This window comes from Corvus moneduloides, chromosome 13, assembly GCF_009650955.1.
Source record: "Corvus moneduloides isolate bCorMon1 chromosome 13, bCorMon1.pri, whole genome shotgun sequence".
Lineage (NCBI taxonomy): Eukaryota > Metazoa > Chordata > Aves > Passeriformes > Corvidae > Corvus > Corvus moneduloides.
The window spans coordinates 2,832,984-2,859,732 of record NC_045488.1 but is presented as its reverse complement, the minus strand read 5'-3'; the positions used below and the strand labels follow the sequence as shown (position 1 = coordinate 2,859,732).

At 39.7% G+C, this 26,749-nt stretch overlaps 2 protein-coding genes across 2 annotated transcripts; both read right to left on the bottom strand.

Annotated features, from left to right (window-relative positions):
* Positions 1-111: 111 nt before the first annotated feature.
* Positions 112-3,458, bottom strand: C13H15orf48 (chromosome 13 C15orf48 homolog). The gene is given in 5 exon segments (XM_032123135.1): positions 112-223; positions 2,031-2,076; positions 2,079-2,095; positions 2,866-2,948; positions 3,282-3,458. Coding segments are annotated over 5 exon segments (300 nt in total). The 5' UTR covers positions 3,324-3,458.
* A 1,736-nt stretch (positions 3,459-5,194) lies between these two features.
* On the bottom strand, positions 5,195-12,343 carry SPATA5L1 (spermatogenesis associated 5 like 1). Its single transcript, XM_032123165.1, is given in 22 exon segments — positions 5,195-5,545; positions 6,192-6,317; positions 6,970-7,104; positions 7,977-8,204; positions 8,582-8,791; positions 9,288-9,452; positions 10,011-10,154; positions 10,157-10,198; positions 11,199-11,291; positions 11,293-11,355; positions 11,357-11,394; positions 11,397-11,439; positions 11,441-11,592; positions 11,595-11,772; positions 11,774-11,823; positions 11,826-11,876; positions 11,879-11,945; positions 11,947-12,024; positions 12,026-12,096; positions 12,099-12,132; positions 12,134-12,213; positions 12,216-12,343. Coding segments are annotated over 22 exon segments (2,262 nt in total). The 5' UTR covers positions 12,277-12,343; the 3' UTR covers positions 5,195-5,392.
* Positions 12,344-26,749: the final 14,406 nt, after the last annotated feature.

Sequence of the window (26,749 nt, the reverse complement as noted above, 5' to 3'; positions counted from 1 at the left end):
ATTTTTTTTTCCTCGGTGGAAGAAAACATAAAGCTTCTGAAGCCAAACTATCTGAGAATTCAGGAGACAGCTTTTCTAACTTAAGCTTGTCATTGCGTGCAGCAGAGTAACCTAAAGCACTTGATTATTACTCATTTAAGGGGACTTTTTCCAATTAGCAGTTGTTTCACTTTTGCTTTCTTCCTCACACAAAGTAATATGAATTCTGAACATCCATTGTAAAGGAAATGTGGAATAGATTGGGAAACTGCTCAGAAGAGGGCACATCCAGAAAATATCTACAAAAGGACTGTTCTGCCATTGGATGCATCTATTATCTCATTAATTTACTGGAGTCTGCCTATTACATTCTTTCCCTGGCCATCCACAAGCACAACACAGGAAACTTAAAGAGGAATTGTCTCTTCACAGAATCATTTCTAATTTCAATCTATTAGTTTTTATTTGATAAAGGAGATATTCCTAACAGCAGGTAAAAATCTTTAAATTGAAAAAAAAATATTGTTAACTGTGCAGTATGTTGGAGCTCACACTCAACCAACCTCGCACAAAAAGAAGAAATTAACACTATGTCGTTTGGATAATGCAAGTTTTCTAATTCTAGTACTTAAAAAAAATTTAATAATGAGCAACATTTAAATACAACAGAAATTACCTTATTTTCATTTCCCTTCTAGCCACACTTTAACTCTTAGGTTTTTAGGTTCTAAATCTGCAGTCTCAAATCCACCTTTAAATAACCTCTTGGATTCCTCAGTGGGTAAGTTTCAGCATTTGAAGCAGAACATTAGTTTTGACTTAAACTGTCACCACATCTAATACAGACAAGGAATGCAAGGGTACTTTATGAACACATATGCTGCCATACAAAGACATCCTCTGGCTATGACTTTGCTCTCTATATAGCATTGAAACACCAGGAATCCCAATTTAGAAAGGCTTTTGGGCAATTTACATGAAATGTATAAATTCAGAATTTATTTTACGAAAAATGAATAAAATGAGAAAACAAATGTATTTTGAAACAAACCCTGAAATTCTACAAAAACTGTGAAGGCTTTTTCAATCCATAACCACCATCTGAATATTCAACAATTTACATCAAATGCCTATTAAAAATTAATATTTTGAGTCAGATTTTTGGACTATTTGGATGCTGTATGCCAGCTTCTAAAGCAACATGAAACTCCTCATCCAGAGTCCAAAAAAATGTAGGGAGACCCTAAAAATGTAGCAGAGCATTTCCGCACACTGATTTCAGTAGTCAGTTTGTGCAGAAGTGATTCCACTAGATTCATAGGGTACCTTTTTGAGGCAACAGAAACTTCTCACTTCGTAAGCTTTTTGACCTTTCCAGCTCTTCTATAGGCTGCCACTTCTGATTGATTTGTTACCAGCTGGAAGAAATGGAAAATATGAAAGTTAGCAAAATCTCAGTGAGCATTTACTCCACTCCCACATCCCCCCATATCATACATCATCTTATTGATGAAGAAGTTCTAGTGGTTTTACATTTCCTTTCAGAAATGTTGCAACTGATAAGATAATAATTTTTGAATAAAATCACTTGGATATTAATTAAGTAATAATGCCAATTTTGTTTTTCCTTATCCTAGCTGCTCTATTAAATTATGATATTTTTCCTTCAGGCTGCAGTACTCAAAACATTCTTACTCAATTCTGTAATTCAGGAAAAAGGTAAAGCGTAAACAGCACTTCCTCTATGCTCCAAATTTCCACTGTTATCAATGGAATTGAGTAAATGGGATGTTTGGGGGGGGAATGGACATAGAGAACAACCAGAAGTTCGGCATAAATTCAAGATCAGACCTACAGTGTAACAGCTGAATCCTATCATTAGGTAAATACAGTGAAGACATAAAGTAATGAAATGAAGCATTTGTTTCTACTTTTAACTAGATATACATCAGCTTTACACTTGTTTCCTCATTCATATTTTGCTAGGTCTTAGACATTTAAAAGAAGTGATTCATTATGTTTGGAAATTTATACTATATTTATACATAAAAATTACCTTCTGAGGCTTGGCAGGATCAATAGTCTCCCATGGTTCTGGCTGCCAATCTTGTGAATGCTTTAAAAAGGAGATAAAACAGGTATTATGTTTTAAGGTGTGTCCTTGCATGTATTTTCATATGACAGCCTATTGTCAATAGAGCTATTCACTTAAGCAAGGAGTTCCCTAAAACACAAGTTCACAGGTTTGGGATACTCTGTTTTGAAATCTGGGTAGGAATCAGCGTGGCTTGCTTTGTTTGCAGTTTCCAAAGCACCAAGCAAGCCAGCACTGTTCACATATCATTGTGAGGGAAGCAAGATGAAAAAATCAAAACTGAATAAAGACACAAAGTAAGGGGACTTTTACCTGACAGTTAAAATGCCTATTCCAATCACTTTAAAATAAATAAATAAATTCCCCAAAGCTTGAAGAGTACAGGATTTGGCTCCAATTATTAGCCAAGCCATTGGAACACTATCTTAAGTTAATACTATCAAATGCTCTTCTTATATACAACCCAATAGCCTGGTTGTAAAATATGTGCATCTCATCTACCTATGTGGATTATATGAAATTCTTGATTAGAACATTTCAGACTTCTAATACCTAAATCAAAGAAAAAATATAATTATTAAATCAAAGTTAGGAAATAACTTGGACTACACTCAAATTAATTAATTTCTTCACTATTTACAATCTGCATATACTTCAATCCTTACCAGTACTCTGGAACATGTCACCTGGCTTACTTTTTTTATGGTGTAAAACATGATGGGTCAGATACTTGGTTGAATAAAAAAAAGGTTAGGGTAAGGCTCTAAGCAGTAAGTTTTTGCTTACATGACATCAGATTTGCGGATAGGGAATGGACACAAAAAGAGAACGCCCCAATTGCTGCGAAGGAAATTATTCCAGCCAGGGGAATGAGCTGAAAGATAAAATAGAGAAAAGAGCTGAACTTATGTCCTGGTTACAGACCCACGAGCAGGGGGAGCAAGGGTTACACAGAACTAAGGAGAGGATTACCTGTTCATGTACATTACCTCTGTATTACTCTTTACAGCACCTCACTTTTAATATGTGAATTTCACTTTACCTCTATATCACCCTTCTCCACACCTCACTTTAATAATACATGAACCTTAACGCGGGTCCATTTCCTCGGGAAATCAAGTGGCAGCCACGGTGCAGCTGCCCGAGCCCTCCGCATCCCTCCCCCGCAGGCGGGTACCAACAGCCCCGACCCCTCGGGCAAACTTACTTCTTTTTTGGTTTTAAGCGTGTGCAAGATGCCCCTGTTCATCCTGGCGGCGGCTGCGGAGCGGCACAAGTGCCGGCTGTCAGCGCTCCCCGAGTGCCCGGGAGGCTGCGGGCGGCGCCGGTGCCGGGCCCGCCCCGCGCTCCTTGAGCCTCGCGGCGCTGAGGGGCACGCGGCAGAGCGCCCCCCAGCGGCCGGCGTGCAGCGGCGCCCCCGGCCCGGCAGCGGCCCCCGCGCGCCCGCAGGTGCCACAGGGAGCGGCCGGGAGAGAGCGGGACGCGGGCCCGAGCCCTTCCCGCCGCCAAACCCTCTCTCTCCGTGACTGCAGCACTCAAATCTGCCTTCTCCATTTACTCCTTTGTCTTCTTGTCTTTCCCCTTCTTAAAACAGCTGCCCAAACAGGGTATCTAGGCAAACGCCCAAGTGAGGACACAGCCTGCCTCTTCCAGAGCTCGCAGAGTGACCGAAAGGGCAGCCCAGCGTCACCATGTCCCCTTGTGCTGCAGCAGAGAGCTCAACCCGGCCCAGGTTCCCATCACTTTATTGTGTACCACAGCTCCTATCACTTCCCAATATCCCTGGAAAAACTCCTACCACTGCGAGGCTGGAGGTGACAGCAGGCGACTCCTGTCCCATCTGTTTCTCCCTTCTCTCTTAGCCACAGGAAAGCAGTGAGGAGGGAGGAGTTAGGCCAGCCTTCCCTGCATGTGCTGCTCGCTCCCTGCAGCAAGGAACAGACGTGACAGGGCACAGTGAGCTCTGCTGGTTCTTCTAGGGAGCAAGTGTGGAAGTTAAGCAGCAGCATCTTGGAGGGGCAAAGGAGCTGGCAGCATTTTACTGTAACAACTTTCAGGTCCAGCAATTCTAATGCAAGCTCTCAAACACTGGAAAGCAAAACAGAGTTTTCATACTTTTTTATCAGCACTGCTGCTGAGAAACCTTTGCGTTATTTGGGAAGTTCACGAGCACTGACTATTTGTTGCCACCAAAAAAGTGACAGAATGGTCCTTTCTATAAAATGGTGATGAAAGCCACCAAGCTATAGGGCAGTTGTTTGTATCTGAACCCTTTTCTAGGTTACAATGGCTTCTACTACTGCCTTTTGCCCTCCTCAGTCACCAGCTGCCTTGAACTTCTTTTTGTGATCCATCTCACTATAAACCACACTCCAGCACAGTCCCTAGTGTGCCTGTTAAGAGAAAGAAATATTTGCCAGTGGGCTTATAACTTCTGAACCCCAGCTAAAATAAGAAACTATCTTTGACACTGGTGTATTCTGTTCACAAGCATTTTCACTGGGAAAAGGTAATAAAAAATAGTAAAAACCTTCCTACTCTTTTAAGTTAAAATGCACACTTACATACGTGTAATACCAATTCCCTTAGATCTGGGTATTTTAGAAGGTGACCAACAAAAATGTATTGACAAAGAATGGTTGGGTGGGGAAAATAGTTCTGCAGAAACTGTCATTAAGCACTCTTTGTTTCTAAAAGAAGAAATTATTATAGTTTGAGTTGATTACACACTTGTTACCTGCTTACTCAATTCACATGTTTGTACAGTAAGCAGTAACTAATCTAAAATTACTCCCAAAAGCCCTGACTTCCAAACCTACACCAAGGAGTTAAGCTCTGACAACCTTTTCACTGCCACTGGAATCTTCTTGTAAGAAAGTAAGCCTGTAGATAGGCACATAAAAAACACCTTACATTATATAGAATAGGGCTTACTTCCTCCTATTTAATCTCCTGAAAGCTTTTCTATTTCTTAAATACTTGCTGTCTTTTGGAGACTTCACAACACATTTTAAATTTTCTTAATATGCCATTTTTGTACTTAAAAGTAGGAAATCTACATTAACACTAAGCTGTTCCACAGTTTTATCTAAGTATCTCAATGACTTGTTTCATCAGATGTAAACCTACCCAAAGCAAACAAGATTTTCATTTATTATTCATTATTGAAATTGCAGAACTTTTCACAAGTGAAATTTTACTGTATTTCAAACACTCTGAAAACTATGGTAAGTACAGTATTAAAAAGCAGGAAAGATGCAAACCTTTTCAAAATCTTTGTAATATATTTAAAAATACTTATGCCACTCCTTTTTAGATTCAAGAGACTAATTCTTGATTAGAGAATTTTTCATAAAATTCCAAGTCTTTTACGTTTAAAGATGGTTTTACAGTCTTCAACGATTTCACAAAATGTTCCTGTTTGACAGCAGTTGCTTCAAGTCCATTCTCTTGCAATGCCAACAAAGCAGCCTTTAAAAGAAAAAAAAAACAAAGTCCCTATCATGTTTTGAATTGCAAAGAACACTCTAAGTGTTCTAAAATATTTTACAAGGAACAAAGTATTAAAGCATCTGAAAACAGCACTGTGTAACTTAACAGGTATTAAACAACAGATAAAGATCCAAGTAAGGTTACCATAACTTTTTAATTCTCTTTTCCGTCTGGATTAAACAATACATCCTTTATCACTTATATATTTGGATTTTCTTACTAGTCTTCTGTCTTTTATACAACTCAACGCAAATTCTGGATTTTTCTTCTCATTTTTTCCTCTCTAGCCTTGACAGTATCTGCTAATTTCAGCTTGCAGGAGAAAGAATACAATTCAACTAGATCTGAGTATGGATTAGAGAGGGCCACATGAAATAAAGGGTAGTACAGTTCCTTAACTTCTAGTAAATTATCACAGACAGACTTTATTCTTATTTGGCTTTTTTATTTAAAGAATGAACCCTTGTTCAGTTCTTCTGTTTCAAAGATTTTCTTTGTATTTTCAATGCAAACTGTGAAAGAACCTGTACTACAGATGGCTTGGTAACATCTATGAGTTAGCTCTTTTTTTTTCAAAGTTGTTATTTAGAGTCTATTTCACAGATGAACCAGGAGTATGTTTTACCTCCTTGCACAGATTTTCAATATCAGCTCCAGAGAAGAGGTCTGTTAGGACTGCCACGTCTTGTAAGGACACATCAGTATCTAATGGAATTTTTTCAGTGCAGATTTTCAAAATGGAAAGTCTTCCCTGTAAATTGGTGCACATTGTATAAGAAAACAAAACCAAACAAACCAAAAATTAATCTTTCTCTAAAGCAGTACCAAATTTGAAATTAGAACCACGGAAAATCCAGGAGAGTACCAAAACTACCTGGTTTTAGTGGAAGAATAAAATGCCATCAATGGAGAAAATGCTGTTCTGGTTGTCTCATATACTTAAGGTCTGATATTCACAGTTACTCCTTATTACATGAAAACACAGCATTTTAGACAGAACAGGCCTGATTTGGCATGGTTTGGGTCAGCTCTTTCTGTGAAGCTCAGGACAAGTAGCTACACTACCCTTGGAAAAAGGGCACAAAAATTATTTGAAGCAAGGACAGACAACTTAGTTTGGTATTTCCTGAATTGTAGCTTTATTTTGTAAATACATATTTTCTCTTTTCCATATGCAATACTGTAACTACCTACACCAGTTAAAATGCTATTAGTGCTTAAAATACAAATATCTTTATTCCTTTTTAAATTTCTTCATTGTACCTTGAATTTGGTGACTGACCTCTAGTGAAAAACCCATCAATTGTTAAATACGTTACAGGAATCTGCCCCCTTTGCTCTTGAAGTATGGTGGCAATGAACATCTTCCCCTTTTAAGCCACATCCATATGTATGTGTAATACCTTCAGATCTGGAGGTGGAATATAGATCATCTTGTCCAGCCTTCCAGGACGGAGTAAGGCATCATCCAACAGATCTGGTCTATTTGTTGCAGCAACTACCATGAAATCTTTGTTTAAAGCTTCCTGAAACTCCAGCTGAGTAAGAGATCAGATAAACAAATTAGTGCAACATGGTTGAGACAGGTAAAATCTGAAGATATCAGTTAACTACCAATGAGAACAGGGGAAGGGCAAAAAGGTCATGTAATTTTTCACGGAGTTCTTTCCTCTTCAATATTAGTATTTTATCTTTCCTGAGGTAAAAAAATGCCTTGGTCTAGGGCAGATGACATGACAAAGAAGAAATTACTATCTGCCCTGGCAATAAATGAAGATTTTTCTTTGACCAGATTGTAAGAAAGTACTTTTACATGCAAAAAATTCAGTATCCTACAATTCTGGAACTGTTTTCTTTCATTATTCTCCCAAAGAGTATCATAAGAAGAAGAAATTTATATCCAAAATAGCTAAATATTACATGTAGTGAACAATTCACTGACAAGTGAAGGTACAACTTTTTGTTTAAGTAAGTAACTGATCACAACTGTGCTGCTTTTGTATGCATTATGTGAGAAAGAACTGCAAATGAAGTAGGGGAAGTACTTATAAAAAGTAAGCTCAGGGAGGAACTTGTTTTAAGAGTAAAAATCGCACACTCAATCTAAAAAATTACGTTAGTGCCAAGAAAAGGATTTTGGTGACAGAAGATGAACCCCAACAAGTCATGCTCATTAGCCTGTGTGGGTATTTTGTCCAAACAAGGTCTCATTGAGGAACAGTGTATGTAAAAACAGTCAGCAGCCTAGATACAGTATTTTCTAAAATCTAGTAATTATGACAGAGCAAAAGAGCTTCTTGCATGTTTTTGAGGATTTTAAATTTAAAATGTGAATGCCAACAACTAAGATTTTTTAAACAACTGGACAGCATTTCTCCTTCTTCCTGTACAGAAAAGAGAGCATAAATACCTTTCTTTCCTCATCACTTTGCTCTTGGCACTGAGCCTCAAGCTGTAGCTTGCCTCCTCTTCTTTCTGTAACCTTCAGCCCAACCCCATCCAATTCATTGAGAAGAACAGAAAGAACCCGCTCTGAGACACCATGGCCAGCTCTGCCCTGTGCCCGAGATCCCAAGATAGAATCAATCTCATCTAGGAATATTATTGCTGGAGGATTTGCTCTTGCTTGGCGAAAAACCTTTGAACAAATGTTAATAAAGTAAAACATTAATGCCTGCATTCCATCAGGTAAGGTGAAAAAAAATCCCACTTACATATACTCTGTATTTTACCTAACTTTAAAGGTACATTTGTAATGATTCTTAAGAGCTGTTCTGGCTAACATTTACTATTGGCAAATTCTGCTTCGTATTTACATTCTTAAATGAACTGAAAACAAAAGGGCAGAAATACTTTCAAAGTTTAACATGGTATAATTTCAGGGATAAATTCTCACTTTTTATAATCAGATGAGAGCTCTATCATCTTTTCAACAACAAAATTTAGGTCTAACTAATACTTTACAAAAATCAAGCAAAAATAAACTACAGACCTTATACAAATAAAAAACTGTACCTGAGACAAAATCTTCTCTGAATCTCCAACGTAAGGTGAGAACAGGTCAGCACCACTTACAGAGAGAAAGGAACAGTGACAACTCGTGGCCACAGCCTTCGCCAGCGTGGTTTTGGCACACCCAGATGGCCCATAGAGAAGAATACCCTTGGGATGAGACAGGCCCATCCTGGCAAAGGCCTCAGGAAATTTCATGGGCCACTCAATACTCTGTTGATACATAAAAAAGGCATAAAATTCTCAGTAACAAGTGATCAATAAAACTGCCAAGTCCATAATTTCCTCTCCTTGATACAAACATTAACTGGAAATCAGAGAATACTGATTTAGTCTTTCTTCATATAATGCCCCCTGCTTAAAGTTTCCATGTGAAACAGAACTAAAAGCAATCCTGAAGAGATAATACCCAAGTGCCATCCCTGGATAGATATTCAGGAACGGACAAATTATCTGGCTGCAAGTTAGGTCTTTTCCAGCTACTAAAAACATGCATATTTTCCCATGATATTACTATGCTTGGTGGTGGTATCTTGTGACTGCAAGATTTCTAACTCAAACATTGCAATAACTTCATGTAATGTTTAAAATACACTGCTAATTAGGTAATTGGCAAGAGAATTAATTTTCATAATGCAGCATGCAGAATACCGTGAAGCACACATTTATTAGAAATTAGCTGTTTTCCTAAATTCATTTAATACATTACCTGTTTTAACTTTAATTTCACATCTTCAAGACCACCAATTTGCTCCCAAGTCACAGGATTACACTCTGTTAGTCCAACTGCACTTCGAAAAGAGGATGGTTGAATTTTTTTAAAAGCTTCTTGGAAATCTCCCATGTTAATCATGGTTTCAGTTTCAGCTGAATCCTGAAAAAAGCCCAGATAGAGCATATTAACAATATTTTAATGCCATTCTTAAATGCTGCATTAATACGCAAAACATTTCACGTAAGGCTAAATACAACTAAGAAGGAAGCCAATTCCTGATCTAATGAGCTTAGACACTGCAGGCACAAAAATGCAGAACAGAAATTAATGTTTCAGAGAAAACTACTACTCCCTAAATTATAGCTGCATCAGACAGTGATCTGCTAAATCAAATAGCTGCTTCTGGGGTTAACACACATCAAATCCTACAGTCTTCTGAATAAAAATTCAAAAATTGCCAAATTCATTTTCACCACACACTGAAGAATGTAACACATTTTATCTCAAACAGGCTAGTAAATGCCACTATTAAACCACAGATGCATTAACAGAACTAAGGTGAGAACTGAAAGGACTAGCAAACATAACATTTATATTTAGAATATGCTTGGTGTGAGCCTTCAACTTGTTGAGCTTTCAAGTAAAGCTGAGTATAAACGAGGGAAAGGGTATTACGAGTATTACTGACATTGTTCTCGACTGGATTTGCAACCATACCAAAGAGCTGTGGGACACAGCCTGCATAGCAGCTTCTCTGCAGAGTGCTGTAAGGTCAGCTCCCACATACCCAGTTGTCATTTCTGCCAGCTTAGCCAAATCAACCTCTGCAGAAATGGGCATATCAGATGTAAGCAAACTGCAGGAATGGATCTTCTCTGTGTAACTGTTGGGGTCCCAATAATAACCTACAACCCAAACAGAAGAAACAAAAGTTTTAAACAGATAATTTGCTATTTCATTTATTTATAGACCTAGGCAAGCAATTTTGTCTCTGCTTTATATTGCCTACTGAAGAATTTCTATATACTTATATCCCAACCAAAGAGTTTTACAGGAAACCTATTTCCAGCACTATACAAAGGACAAGTATTTAAAATACCATTTTACTTTTCAAGTGAACAGTGTTTGCATAAACAGTTGTTCATAAAGACACTGTCAGACAGTGTTTATCAAGTCCCATAACACTGAAATAATAATTCCCTTACATCACAAGCACTAAATTAGATTAATATGATAGGGAAAAATAAAACAGATAAACATTCATACATGATTGCAAACCTGGTAAAGCATCATTATAAAAATATATCCCAACAATCTATAAATCCTGGAAAATAACAAAAATTATAATTATGAAAGCATTAAAGAACTTGATTAAGCTGGAGACCTAGGAGTGGGTTTAGACAGAAAAATAAACAATAGCAAGCACAAGCACTGTGTGCTGTATAACTGCATATGTTTTCTCTTCTTTGGACTACCAGGCTAATGGCAGTTTTCCAGAGTAGACCCAACCTCTGTTACTGAAGCCTGAATAGAAGTTTTGACACAAGAGGTTACTAGTTCCCTGTCACAATAAACCTTTAAGGAGAGATGTATAAATCTTCAATGTAGGATTTAAATGAAAAAATCCAATCCTGTAAAGCTAAGCATCTGTAAGCAAACAACCCCCCTCGAGATCAGGTAAATTCAATGTCTTTATGACAAGCATAAAGACTCCCCCCGTCCATTTTCAAGTATATGGAGCTCTCAGTGTCCTGAGTAAAAAAAACCCAAAACAAACTTACCCAAGTTGCAGCAAAGTAAAGACAGAAACAAGACACCCATCTCAAACCTGTGGAATCCCACAATGAAACATGACTACAATAAGGAAAGAGAAATGTCAGTGTATGAGGAACAGGGTTTATTTACCTCTCGGTCAAATCTGCCAGGTCTTCTCAGTGCAGGCTCTAAGGCATCAGGCCTGTTTGTTGCTGCCACAATGACCATCTTACCCTCACATCCCTACACCATCCAGCAGTGTCAGCAACTGAGCAACAATACGATCTTCAGGAGCAGTGTTGGAACTTTCCTCGCTTTGGGCATAAAGAATCAATCTCATCAAAAAGAGAATGGTTGGGCCCTCGTTTGACATCTCTCTGCCCTTTTCAAAGGACTCTTCGCAGATTCTCTTCACCTTCTCCTGGTCTTGAACCATGGAGGGCTGGGCCACTGATGCCAATCAGATACGCACCCAGCTCTTTTGCTACTGCCTTTACCATAAGAGTTTTCCCTACACCTGGGGGACCAATTAATAGCACTCCTTAGGGACAGAAAGACCCAGCTTCTTCAAAGTTTTTGGAAAGCGGAAAGGCAGATCAATCATTTCTTTCAAAGACTTCCCCACATCATCTAGTCCTGCAATGGAAGTTTTTGCAGTGTCTTCTGACAGATGTCTGTACCATTCTAAAGTGATCAACTCCTTAATTTTTATGCTTGTTTGGGCGAGTTATCAATCCAGCTTCCTCCTCCAAAAGGTCCGCAGACAGTATTTCATATACGCCACGGGATTTTCGGGACTTGGGGCAACAGTACACACAAATGCAGCGAAACATACACGTTTCTTAGCAGCTCTCTGATCGTCTCCTGCAACACCGCTCTGGGAGTCGACTTTTTCAGTCGCGGCGCTCTTGAGGACCGCTCTCACAGTGGCTTTCCGCAGCTGTCGGTGCGGCAGCAGCTGCAGCCGGCCCACGCTTCAGCGAGAGGCCGCGCAGGTCCCGCGCCGTCAGCCCCGCGCTGCTGCACGTCAGGTCGGCCCTGCAGTACCGTCCGCCAGGTCGTGCCGGGGCCACGCCGTGCACACAACAGCACCCGCCGGGCACGGAGATCCTCAGCGGGGCGCCGATCCTGGCTCCCAGGAAGGAGAGTGCGGCAGGTCCCAACCGCACCGCTGGGTGCCCTCATCTCCCGGCTCCAGCGGGAGCAGCTTTAAGGCTGCCGCCTCCATCGCTGCTTCCACGAGAGAGGGCAGCAGCCCCCCCCCCCCCGCTCTGCGCGGGCCCGTCCGGCTCCTTACTCACCGCGCCTCGCCGTCCCGCAGAGCTGCCGCTCCGCCACCGCCCGGCGCACCGCGGCCGCCCGGCATTCCCGACCCGCGGCGGGCGGGACGCGACCCCCGGGCCGGGGCTGGACGGGCCGGGGCGGAGCCGCTCGCGGCGCTGACTGGCGGCCCCGCGCATGCGCCACAGGCGGAGCACGCGCGCTGGGGCGCCGCCTCAGCTGCCGCGGAGTTCATGCGGTAGGAATGGAGCTCTGAGATCATCGGGTACAGCCCGTGTCCCAGCGCCACCGTGTCAGCCTGACCGTGGCACTAAGGGTGACGTCTAGTCTGTCCGTAAACACCGTCAGGAACGGTGACTCTTGGGCAGGTAATTCCAGTGTCTAATCACCCTTCCTGTGAATAAATTTTTCCTAATGTTCAACCTAAGCCTCCCGTGGTGCAGCTTGAGGCTGTGTCCTCTCTTCCTGTCACTTGTTGTCTGGGAGAAGAGGCCAAGCCCCACCTGGCTACAGCCGCCTTTCACAGGGAGTTGTGGAGAATGATAAGGCCTGAGCCTCCTTTTCTCCAGGCTGAACACCCGCAGCTCCCTCAGCTGCTCCTCACAGGACTTGTGCTCCAGGCCCTTCACCATCTAAGCTGCCCTTCTCTGGACCTGCTCCAGTCTCAATGTCCTTCCTGAACTGAGGGGCCCAGAACTGCCCATAGTACTTGATGTCCACCACCTCCCTCACACCCTGCCTCAGCCACCACCCTGCGCCTTCCCTTTTGAAGGGCTGTCAAAGCAATGCCTGTGAGGTGAATGCTGTGTACTGGAGATTTCTTCTATCCTCATCCTGCAGACGAAATGCACGGAGTAAAAAACTTAATTGCCATCTGGCTTGTTCTCCACAGAGCTGGTCATGGCAGGGCTTGTTTGCCACCCTCATTTCTTTGTCCTCTTTTTGTCTCCTCAGTGCCACCTACTTGTTTGGTGCATCTTAAACATGTTCCCAAATGTTGGGCTTCCCCATTCCCATGTTCCTGTCTGTGCTTCCCTTGGCTCAGGGTAGTACCTCTGTCTCCAGTGGTCAGGATTGAGTCAGCTGTGGTTGCTGGTTAAAAAACCATGTGTGGAGCCCCACGACTAACTTGAGAAGCTGCTGGTACAAGTAATTAAGACACAGAATATTCGTTCGACATTTGGTAAAACTGTTGTAGTATGTTGCTCTGACAAATGCTTAGTCAGCATTTAAGAAAAGTTTTGGTCCACCACCTTCTTCGATTGTGCTATGAATAAAAACCTTCCAGGATGTCTGCCAGCATTGTGGGCTACAAGATAAAATTTAGCGTGTGCATAGTTTTATTCTTGCAAGTAGCTTTGTTTTAAATAAAGTCACACATACTCTGAATACACACAGACTTTGAGGCCACAGACATACAAGAATTGGGATCTCAAATGCATGATGGCAGCCAGACACAGTTGTATTCACAGAAAACCCAGAGAAAGTGGTTTACAGCACAACTACAATCTGTCCTGCCTTGTATTCTGAAGGCCTCAGAAGCGGCAGCGTAAGAAAACCTTTTTGATGGTGTCCTGTTAATCACATTCCTTACTGAGCCAAGGCTGTACACAAAATATTTCAGTAAGCCATATGAATAAAAGCAGGCAGTGCTAAGAGAACCAGCTCCTAATAATTCTAAATGCTGAACAGGAACTCACAAGAATGTCGTAGGGGCTGCACAGTGTGAAAACCAGCAAGCCTTTTCTTTAAGCCTAATTATGTGCAAAAAGGGCCTGTAATACATTTCCTTTCAATTCATGACCAGATTTTCTCATTTCAGTGTTTATTTTCTATTCCTCTACTGAATCTTTCCTTTCATAGCACGGTTTTGTACTACACATGTATGCAAATGTTTCTGTGGAATGTGCTTCTATGGAATATGTAGACTTACCAGGTATTTGGTGTAGGACATACTAATGTCTGTCCAGAGAATGTACAGACAAAAGATGAGAAGGAGCTTTCATTCCAAGCAGGAGAATGTATTTTCAAGCCAATGTCTTCTAAACACATTCTCTTGTTTTATTTCTTTCTGTCAAAGGCTCTCATAAACACGAGTGCCCTCAAGTGCGTACTCGATTCAACAAAAAACATCCTCTGCTTAAAATGGCAGATTTGTGTTTCAGAGTTTCAAACTGTAAGTGGTAGAGCCTCTGCTTGGTTTCAGAAAGCTGTGTTTAGGAAAGAAAAGAATGGAAAATGGAATATTTGCAATGAGCTCTGTGGTTTATCTTCATATATATAGTGGGTCCTTCTAACAGGCTTATTGTATCATCTGGAAAATCTGATTTCTTATGAGAAGGAAAACACCTGCAAATCTAATCTTAAGTAATAAAGTAACAAAAGTTGGTGTCCAACAGAAAAACTTTGCTATTGCTGCTTGATGAGCACATTTCAGTCAATTTTAACTTAAACTTCTTGAAGTTTTTGCTGTAGTTTATTGCTGTAATACTGATTATTTTACTTTAAGCCACTGATAGTTCAGTTCTTAGTATAGTGAAGCCCCCCAAAAACCAATATGTCCTATTGAAAGTGCACACGATTGGCTTTTCTTGAACAAACTGTTGGATCACATATATATTATTTATATATTTTAATAGAAAATTTTGCTGAGTGACATGGCTCTGGTTTCAAATGCATCCTTTTTAGTAGCCATGCTCCTGAATATTTTACAGACCCCAAAATTTACAGTGACAAAGTGACAAAAAATACTCAACCAAGAATCTAGTTTAAATTGACAAAAAAAAAAAAAAAAGAAAGTAATGTTTTAAACAGTTTTCTCACCATTCACTAGATGGCAGCTGATCTTCAAGAATGGCTGTATTTCTCCTTTCAGATCTGACAATTTGGAGAGAGTAGTCATCAGTTCTTGGAGAAATTGTCCAGCATTGTCTTCAGTCCATTTCTAATATGAAACTGAAAAACCAGCACAGTGAATGTTCACATAATTTTCAGCTTCATTACTTTTTCTTGTTGGGCTTGTTGCTCTCTATTTCTGGGGAAGAATTTTTTTTTTTTTTTTTGGTCATATTTAGTGGGCCAGATTAACTTTTTTTAAAGGACAACATACAATTATTAAAGGTTCTAAAAAGAAAGGACAATATTTTGTTGGGTTTTTTTTTAAATATATGTATTGGGTTTTGATGGACTAATGTTCAAAATTCCCAATTATTATAACTCATGAAATAAAATAATTGTGTCTTGTTACAATAATTCCCAGCACACAAAGTAAATAAGATATTAAGCTGTATTTTTTTCAGTAGGTTTTACCCTATCTATTATTGGAATGGAAATTTTTATTTTCAATTGACAAATGAACTGTGTTTTTAACATAGTCCTATTTCATGGTAGATGGATTTGAAGATGTGGTCTGATTGTTTATTGATCAAATAAGAATAGTTCAAAGTGAGTAGCTGGCATGTATATGCTTTAGGGCAGAATTTTAGTATTTGTGGGGGTTCTTTGACTAGGTATAAATGCTGTATTACACTTAGGCTAGATATTGCACATTTCAAACACCAGGCTTTATTATAACAAAACTTCATAAATAAATAGTAAAGACATGCTTAGAAAAGGAGTGGAAAGAGTTTTTGCATGTCTGCATGTCTTTCTGGGAGGGCCACCCTCAATGTGTTTACTTAATTTTCCAGTGAACATCCAGTCTTGTATCTTTCCATGGAAGAAGTTCCCATTACTGTTAGGAATTTTGGATGGGCAAGGCATATGGGGTTTGGCTCGTGCCTTACTGTGTGGAAAATCTCTGCCTGCTGGCAAAAGCTACGGTGAAATGACTGCACCTTAGGTAGATACCAGAGATGCTGCATCTCTGCTGGAAGTCATTGCCACCACAGTAGATGCATCAGGAAAAACGTGTGCCTGCACCTGGAGCCTTCCAGTGGACACTCACTTGTCTTAAGTTGCCAAGGAAAGGATTTTATTCTTCGAGGCTACATTTCTTTGGGAGTGACTGGAGTCCCAACTACACATTCCCTTTCTCTTGAAACTTTGGGGTGAAAGCTTTTCAAAGAGGGGAAAATGGACAGCTGCAGATAGTTTAACAAGATACATTTTTCAATTTGTCAGTATTTGTCTTTAGCACCTTTTGATCACTGCTTAGAGATGCTTGGTTGTAAGTTTCAGCATAATATATAATCCAGTGGTTCACTAAATCTTCTTTTGGATGTGTAATAGTGAGATCCTTGTGTGGTGTTCAGTATAGGAATGAGAGTAGATTGTTGAGAATTAAAGAAGGACCATAAAAACGTGAGGGGCTTAGCAGCAAAATGGCAGATTAAATTCAGTATACAGGTATGAGAACAAAGGGGAACAAAAGGAGAGCAATCAAAGGGAAGGGTCACTTTTAGAGCATCAGGATAGATGATTCCATGGAAATAGCTCAGTGCTCGATGTTCAAAAAGCAAATTAAATGTTAGTGTGAATTTAAAAAGGAACAGAGAACAGAGCAAAATCTTTCTCTGTCCTGTTGTTTTGGTGGTACCCCTGTACTTCAGATATTGTGTGTACTTCAGCTCTCCTGTCCTCAAAAATACGTATTAGAACTGGGATAGGTTCAGAGAAGGCAGCAAGAATTATCAAAGGTACGGAATGGCTTCAGTTCACGAAATTACTAAAGTACATGATGTCTCCTCAAGACAGGAGAAAAACTTTGAGGTGGCTGTGGAAGAGGTTTGCAGAATTGTCATTTGGATTGGAAATGCCCATTTTAAAGGTCTCTTCCAATGCCAGAACAACTGATGCTACTCAGACCTCTGTTCAAAACAAAGCAAAAGAGGCAATCCATGGCATGGTGGGTAGTAGATAGGTAGAACTCCATGGAAGGATGCTGTGGATGCAAAACTGTATGTAGGTACAAGAGGAGACTGGAGAGTACTTCTCAAAGGACGGTGTTCATGAGAGTTCTCAGGATTGAGGATGTCTGTGTGAGAAGAGAGTTCACGGGGGATTGCTGCAGAGCCAGACTCCTGCTGGTGTCAGAAACTTCTGCAAGCTGATATTGTTGGAAATCAGGAGTGTGTAAGAGTGGAAGTGTCACACGTGCTTACTCTTACTGTCTATTTCTGCACTGCTCTCCATTTTGTCTTTTTAATGGTGCATTCTTAAAGCATCACGTACTTGTTTCTTAATAGAATGCAAATAAATCCCTACAAGAATTGGTTTCAGGCATACAGAATGTTAGGGACGTGTTTTGTATTCAAATTTTCCCTCTTAGAAAATCCCACATAGCAGTTATACAGATCAGTGTATGGTTTATGTAGAATGGTCTTGCAGCTTTCTAGGGCTTTTCCCAGTGTTTTCTAGGAATTTTCCCAAATGCTTTCAAGGAATTCCCAGTGTAGCATCTAGGAATTTCCCTTGTGCTTTTAAAGAATTTTCAAGAATTCTTCTTAGGCTTGATAGAAATTTTCATAGTGCTTTCTGAAGGTTTTCCTTCCTTGCTTTGTAGGAATTTCTGCCAATGGTTTTTAGAAATGTTCTGTTTTCTCTTCTGCTTTCTAGGGATTTTCTGAGTGTATCCTAGGAGTTTGCCTGGTGTTTGCCCTATATTTTCTAGGAATTTTCCAGGTGCACCCGGGAATCCCCTCTATGCTTTCTAGAAAGTCTTTTTAGAAGAATTTCTAGGAATTCTCTCTGCTTTGTAGGAACATTCCAGGCATGTACCCAGAAGTGTCTAAGTATTCTACCCAGGCACTCTAGGAATCCTTGTCATGCCTGCTTTTTGAGCAGGAGCAAAATGGAAAGGCTTTAGGTCTGAAGCTAGGTGTTCAGTAGATCTGTTTTCCCACCTAGAACTTCACTTGAAAAATGTTTAATGATTTTTTTTTACACTTCCCTTCCTCCACACCACAGCTACGTGTTATACTTTTTTCTCTCCTTTCCTCCAATGCAGATAGGTAGATTTTCTTTTTTATCTTTTTCAGGATTTGTGATAGGCCATACTGCTTTCTTCAGAACAACTATTGTCATTTCTTCACACAGTCACAGAGTATTCATGTTAGACTATAAGCCAGACTGATTTTTAGAGCAGGAATGTACATGTCATTGAATCTTAACTTAAAAACTCCATCAAGAGCAGGTAATTTACAATTTTTATTGATAGGAGTCAATAAAAGACTTTAATTTACAAACAAATATTTTTCATATAGAGGTAGCACAAAGACTAAATACTAAATCAGCAGATAATTAAGACTAATTGAGAATAGGATGTATGCGAAGCACCTGTGTTACCCTGGCTAGCATCACCTGCACTCAGGCTGTTATTTTTTTCAGGTACTTCTTTTGCTCACTCCACTTGGCTTTGGCTCCTAATAATTGTTTTTTATAGTTAGGTTCAATGCCCTTATTCAAAGTATTTTTGTGAAATTTGAAATCTCTTCTCTTTGGAGACTGTAAAATTAGGTAAATGGATTAGCAATTAATCCATTTGTGTTATCATGGGAAACAATCAGCTTTTAGGAGGGAGCTCAGTGTTTAATTATGTTAGAAAATCTTTGGTGCTCTTGTTTTTGCTTCCTTTTGTTTCATTGTTTTTGTTCCCAAGCCCTTTCAGGACTCAGAGTGCACCGATGGGCCTTTATTACCCTGACTGCATTTACCTGAGTTCCCCACCCACACCTCTGCCCATGAGCCCAAGCTCTATTAAGGCTCAGGCTTGAGTTTTTGTTTGAGGATGGCTTGAGGTGTGGGTTTGTGCCTTCGGAGCCATCTCTGGCGTTCCTGATTTGTTTATGGACCTGGTCTTGTTAGCACAGGTTTGTCTGATGGCCTGGGCTTGGGCATTGTTCCTAGGCCTATATTGCTTGGGCTTAGGCTATGCCTTGCCATCGTTCTTATCAACTTTGGTTGCTGTTTTTTGTCTGTTACAGAGCTGCTGCTCCTTGCTGTTCTCCAGGTCTGTTTTGTAGCATTGCTGGTGTGTTAATGGTATGTAGCTAGTAGAGCAGTTGATAGCATGGAGCAATGTGTATGTTGGAACTTTTCTTTGCAGATGGGGACTTTCTTGTTTGGGAGCTGTTTCCTTGTAAGGTTTTGTATTTTACTTGCCTGCTGTCCAAGTTCTCAGTAGGCCTATTAGAATTTTTGAGTAATTACCACATACTGTCATCTCCTGTAACTTATTGTTGTGGAGTCCTGCTTGCATACCTTTAGTCACAGTTTAATTATCTAATGGAATGTGGAATATTTATTTGGTTTTAAAAATACAGAAATAAGCACATTCTAAAAAGTACTCATGACGAAAGGTTATTATTACTATTTTTGGAGATGCCCTGAAACTTGTGTCATTTCCCTAGTGTAGAGTCCTTGCAAAGCACGTTAATATTTGTCATAGCAATTCTTCAGTCTTTTATTTATGCTTTTATACAAAGGTTGAGAGAAAGTACAAGAAACAAAGCTTTAATATAATATTTCTTTACTGGGAAGGAGTTTTGTTATGGAAGGGGCATAGCTAGCAGTTGCAGCTAGATGGTAATTTTGATTAAATGGGATGGAACTATTCTTCACCTGTTACCTATTGTGGAGAGGTCTATGAGCACCTCCAGTTTTCTGAGACATCTGAGGTCTTACTATTATCTGAGAAAGGCTGGTTAAGTTGGTGAAATCTGACTTCAACTTAGTACCAGTCATTTGATAGAGATCTACCCCATGCAGTGGTAAGTCTTGAATTCTGTTAAACTGTTGTGTTCTCAACCGAGTGTAATGTATTTGTTTTTTCTGCTATAAAAATTGTCTTTCAGGCATCAAATGCACTGTGGTATTAATAGAAGTCATCTGTGCTCTTTGAGAGGAACAAAGTAGACAGGGACTAAGACAGCAAAAAAAGGTTAGGAAAATGCTGGAATAGGTTCCATGAGGGCAGTCTAAAGTAGGAAAGACAGTAGGAAGGGAAAAGCAGGGATTCTTAGAACAAAACCCTGCAATTTCTGTGTCCTTACAGTGATGCATGCATTCCTTAGGGAAATGTGAAATGATTCTACAGATATTTTTGAGTTGTTATATGTGAAAAACGAGCTTCGCTCTTCGTAGAATTTGAAGGAAAGTTTCAGAAAAGGGACAATCAGGAGACAACAGCACAAAGGGCGTTACGGCCGGGTGCTTCGGCAGAGAGCCAAAGGCGCACCTTCCCATCCCAAAGATCGCCTTTAAAAGTACAGCACTTATTTCGTATTCGTCACCGGCATGCATCATTCATTTATTCATGGGAGTTGCTGAGTATCATCTTATCAGTCTTATCTTTTTCCTTGCCTCATTCCGTCTGGTTTCGGGTTCTTTTCTTCTGATAAGATTTTCCAGGAATGTGAAGACCCTCCCCAAACTGAGCACCCAAACTGCAGCCATTCTACAGCACTACGTTACAGAACCGAGGCAAAGCTTTTCTCACATTAAGGAACATGAAAAAACCAACATCACAATCCATTCATAACAATTCTGGAACACGCGAAAAGCCAACATCACAATCCCATTGGTAACAGAGGGATCGGCCGGAGGGAGCCGCGGTGCTGCCGTCCTGGCCGCGCAGTAATCCGCAGGAGGGACTATTTGCGATGCGGTCCTGCCCGCGGAGGGATCAGCGGTGATGCCCCCCCAACCGCGGGGCTGGGAAAAACGAGCTTCGCTCTTTGTAGAATTTGAAGGAAAGTTTCAGAAAAGGGACAATTAGGAGACAACAGCACAAAGGGCGTTACGGCCGGGTGCTCCGGCAGAGAGCCAAAGGCGCACCTTTCCACCCAAAGGATCGCCTTTAAAAGTACAGCGCTTATTTCGTATTCTGTCGGGGTCTCCTCCCCCGCCATGGAGCCCTGGGAGCGGGGCCCTGAGGGCAGGCACGGGGTTTCCCTGCCCCTGGGCAGCCTCGTTCCCGTTGGTTGTTCTGTGCTCCCTGTGTGGGCACGGACCCTCGGCCCGGACTGTGATGGCTCCTCGGCAGAGCCCCGGCCGTGGCCGGGGAAATAAACATCTCTGTAGCATCTACCGACAATCTGTCCATAGATATTTCCTTTCCACAGGCCTCCTGTTTTGATACATCGTGTTACAGAATCCGCACTGGAACAGTATTCATCACCGGCCTGATCTTTCTGATGTGAGACTGTTCTGACTGAACAAAGGGAGTAGGAATGCTTTCTACACTGTCAGAAGAGTTCCATACCTCAGAAAATATTACAATGCAAAATAGTTCACAGAATGAAGTCTTTCTTGTAACATACTGACTTTCATGTGCTGCTGGTTAAATAATGTCACCCAAATGCTGTAATGAAGAAAAATGGAAGAAAACCATAGCAAGAATTTTCAGTGACTGACTTCCTTGGCTTCTGACTGTGGAAGCTGGAAGATGTTTATTTTTTTTCTTCTAACAAGAAGAGATTGAAGATTCCCACAGAAATAATGACTGAGTCATATTTCCAGATTCCTAGGTGTGATACAGAATTCTTTAGGCTGGGCCTGAATGGAAAAGTATTCAATTATTGCTCCTGCTGCTCCATATTGAATGTATTGTTTCCCATTTCTTCTCTTTCAGAGGGTATCAAGAATGCTGGGTCCTCAGTGCTTGGGTTATGTTGCTTCAAATAAATTCCCTGTTCCCTTAGCTCGTGGTGTGGAAGCTGAATTGAATTTCTCAGCTATCAAAGAAATGGAAGTAAATGTTTAGGTTTGTAAATCAACATTATCAGTGGATATAGGAAATCTATTAAAGGCATTGGGGATAACATGATGTCCGTGTGTTTGGAGAGGCATATTTTCAAGAACAAATGAGCTATGCCTGCATGAATAATTTGGAGGCATTGATGACTGTAAGACATGAAGCTTGCAATGCTTTTGAATTTACATCAGTGTTCAGGTGTTACCAAGAGGCAGCCCTGTTCTTTTGTAAGACCTGTAGCAGTGTATTACTTGGAAAATTTGCTGTGAGGATTTCTTTTTCCTAAGAAGGAAGTATTCTTTTCCTTTAATTTTTCCTGGTGGAAGAATTACAAACTCATCCTGTTTATAATGAAATCAACTTAGTGCTGTGATGCAGATGTCATAATTAGACTTTGATCTTAACTTAAGTAGCTTTTTTCACTCGAGTAACAAAGCAGCATTCTACTGATGGTGTCTGTTTTGCGACCTTGCCTTTAGGAGCTGACTGACTAAACGTGTGTAAGAGATGATTGGATTGAGATACCTACATTGTTGTTTTAAAATGTCAACCTATGCATTCATGTAGGCATCGAGTTAGCAGAACTGCCAAAGGGGAAGGCTACAAGTATTTGCAATAGAAATACCTTTCTCTGCAAAGGTTTAAATCTCTGTAACTTGAGCAGTGAATAGTCCCATTGCAGTATCGAGTCAGAAGCTTAAGAATGCTCTTCCAAATTCATGTTACGTGGATCATTGACAGCAAAAACATGTACTACTTGTGCAAACACAACTAGAGACTGATTTGTGTTTCAACCTATCAAGCCAGCAACTTGACCTTAGGCATAGTTTGTTACATCACCCAAACTGATGGGGCAGCTTGAAAAGCACCATGAACATCAGTAGCCTGAAGGAAATGTTGTTTTTCCAGAATCTTTTTGCAAAGGAGGTTCTTGTCAAGTATAATTTCATTGTAATTGAAAATGATGATTAAAATTGGTGAAAGATAAAAGTGAAAAATTAAAAAATAATAAAGCCACCTGTCAAATTGAATCTTGTTAATGGTGAACAGCTGTTTGTGACTGTGGTGAATGTAGGTCTCTGAAGCAATATCAGTGGAATAATTAACCTGTTGAGGCTGGTGGAGCTGCATCCAGTCGCAGCAGATTGAATTATGACTTCAAATGTCTTTGTTGTATCTGATGGTTAGCAGAGTATGAATATTTTTCTTTCTAAAATGAAGTTGGCTAAAATTTAGTTTTTTTCACAAAGGCATAGCTTGAAAAGCAGAACTATTGAAATTGTCCATGCATCAATAAAACCATCTTTGCTATCTATCTTGAATAAAACTGGTTCTTAATTTGGAATTTCTTGTTGGCCTGCATTTTGAAGAAGGAAACTATACAACATCTCAGTAAATCTCGAAGGAAACTTTTAAATTTTTTTCCCCTTTTGGCAATTCTAAAATATCAGAACTTCTGAAATAAATTAGAAATGAAACTTAGCTTTTCCATGAATCACATTTTAGGGTCCAGAACAGTCATCTGCTGAAGCAAGTTGGTATCATCACTTATAGCTGAGTAACCTGTTAGTAATTTTTAGTGTAAGTGTCCAGGAAGTATCCTTAAAGCATGTTAACTCATGTGAATTGTGACTAGGGAATTAACCTCATGAGACACATGTAATGGTTCTCTCCCACAGATCTACAAGACTGAAAGTGACTGCTGATTAAATCTATCTAAAGATGAATTCTTTCTCAAGACTAATTCTTTCACTCTGAATGTTCTAAGTAGATCTGGTTCTCGAGCAAAGGCTTTAATAAAACTAAAGATTCTATTTCTGTTTTTCCAATCTGTAATGAAATTAAATAGCTCAGTAGAAGCACTTTTTCTCAAGTCATGCAGTATCTGTTTTACCCCCAGTGCTTTGTTCCTTAGCTTGGTTTGACTTTATTTTCTCAGCCTTTTTTTCAAAGCTGTTAGAGGTTGTGCTATTTTTATGAGCTTCATTTTCACTTAAGAAAACTAGAGATCAGGCTGTATCTCTTCAAAGCTCTGAATTCACTTCATTGAAGCCCAAAGCTGCATAAGCTGGAGTTGTTTCCTGCAAGTTTCATGGAAACAAGAATCTCAGGAATAGCTTGCTTGTAGATTGGAACCAGCTATTGGCTTTATTACCTTTACCAGTGCTAGCGAGAGGTTGAGAGTTCAAGTCCAAATTTGTAGAATTCTGTTTGTTCCATTGTGTGTAGACAACTTTTTTCTTAAAAATAGCTCAATAGGGAATCAGTTATCTCCCGGGGAATTAATTTGAAAAATCCCACTAAGTATTGTGGGAGTTGGATGGAGCCCTGACAGCCAATTTAGGAAAAACTGCACTTTGCATGGAACAGAATGTTACTGTTCAAAGCATATTTGTGTGAAGCTTGTGGAGTTCTGCTGTGGAAGAATCCGTGTAAAAATTACTATATGCGTTTGTTCTCAAATCAATCTCTGTTGATCAAATTATTTTTCACTTGAAGAATGCATCTTATTTGCCTTGCTAAAGGCTCTGTTCTCATCTGAGATTTGAAAGCTAGAATGCTTCCAGCTTGGGAAGTCACTAGCAATCACAATTTTCCTTTTCAATTTCTGTAAATGTGTTCTCTTCTTTTGGTTTAATTTTTATCTGAAATACTGCCTTTGCAAAAGAAAATGATCTTGGAGAAGTGCAAACAGGGAGATTGAAGTGATTAAGGTATTTTCATGCACTTGTTTGTAAAGAGGACCTGCTGAATTAATCATGTGACATCTGCCTGCTAGAATGACTCTGAATATGGGAGGGGGGTAAGTAGCTTGTTGGCACAAAGCTATTGCACGACTGCCCACCCAGGTATATGGCTATGTTTTTATTGCATCCCACCTTTGATAAAGTGAGTGGATAAATAGTCTCTCAGCTTCAGATTCCCCTTGAATACTTGAAAGGGCACTTAAAAAAAACCAAACAAACAGCAGTCTGAAATGACAAAGGATCATGCATAGTAGAATTGTAAGATAAATCAAATGTATGTCCTAAAAGGAAATAGAAAGGATGAGACAGCTAAAAATTTAAAAATTGGAATTTATAGCTGTTGTAGCAGTTAACTTTAGTTATCTTGTAAAAAATTGTACTGAATTTAAATGGTTCATAAAGTGCCTTTTGGATGGGCAAAGGAACCTGTGCTGCTTATGCTGCACTTGGCAATTCTTTCAACAGATGTGCCTTCTCTGCAGCTGCCGTGCAGTGACATCTGCTGGGAAAAGCAGGAAGCCTTTCTTGTAATTCCAACAGTTTAGAAAGAAAGTTAATCTGAAATAAAGTGTAAGTATAATTTTTCCAAGCATGTATATATTTCCCTATGCAAGAATCTGGTATCATGAAGAGATGTAAATAATATGGAGCATTCCAATACTAAATTTTAAATGAAACTCAAATCAGTTACAGTGGCAGTTGTTTGTTTCTTAGCTACAGCCATATATACTTATTGACTTATTAAGAAATAATTATAAAATACCCATAAGACTAATTTTATTACTTAAAATATTTTAATTGCCATATTGATGTATGTCTCAAAGAAATGCTTCCCCCCAATTCACAGTTGATATAACCCCTTTTTTTTCTAAAATATATTTTGATATTTTTTAATGAATAAATTTTGATGTGTTTCATATCTGTGTAGCTTAACACAGTGCTTTAAACAAGGAAATCTTCTGTGTTCAGGGATAAATGAGCATTCAAAGGTAGTTTATAGATGACTGAATATACAGTGAGTCTTTCTGCTATGTGGTGGTACTTGTGCTAAGTCAACACCAAAAAGATTTGGGAAGTAGGGAAAAATCGAAGTGATGTAAAGGAGAAACTGCCTTTTTTTTAAGGGGAATTTCAGAAGTGAAAAATACCATGTTTGGTAGTCAGGCAGTGTATTGAGATGGAGACAAGAATTGAGAGTGGTCTCTGTCCTCAAGTAACCTGATGGAATTATGGTGGTATTAAAAATAGTGGAAACAAATACTTTAAAGGGGGAAATATTGCAGGTGATGATAGTTAGGAGTGCTATGAAGTAACATTATGAAAATACTTTGAATGTGCCTGCTTTTATCTGATGACATTGGAGCTTTGCAGTTCTTTTTCTGTCTGGTGAAAGGGATGAGTAGTATAACCATGGATGATACCCCAGAACTGTAGGTTTGGATTATTCAGCAGCTCGGGGCAGATGTGTTTGTTGCATGATTTAGCCCCATTAGAGCTTCACTTGAACTGCCTGAAGGTTACATGTGGCTCAAGAACCACAAATTGGCCATGTCTACATTATGTGATCATAATGGAGCTTTCTGGACTTTATATAAACAGATAGCTTTAACTCGCTCCAATTTTTAAAAATGCTTGAGATTTTTAACAACTGAGATTGATTTTTCCCATGTTTTCTGTGGAATGCCTCTGAAAACCAATAAAATACATAACAAACCTAGCACGATGTAAGAAAAATCAAACACTTAAGATATTAGAGGGAAGAAAAAAGTCTTCTGTCCATTCTTCCCTGTCTGTAGAGAATTTGTGCTTTCTCTTTAGTGGGGGCAAATCTATTGTGCCCATGGTAAGAGACAAAGGAACTGCTCTTGGCAGCAAGACAGGTGGTTAGGAGTTGGGGCCTCAAAGGTGTAGTGTGAACAAACAAATGAGTTTTAAGCTTAGACAAAATATGTAAAAGCATCAGGTTTGCTGTGGTGGGA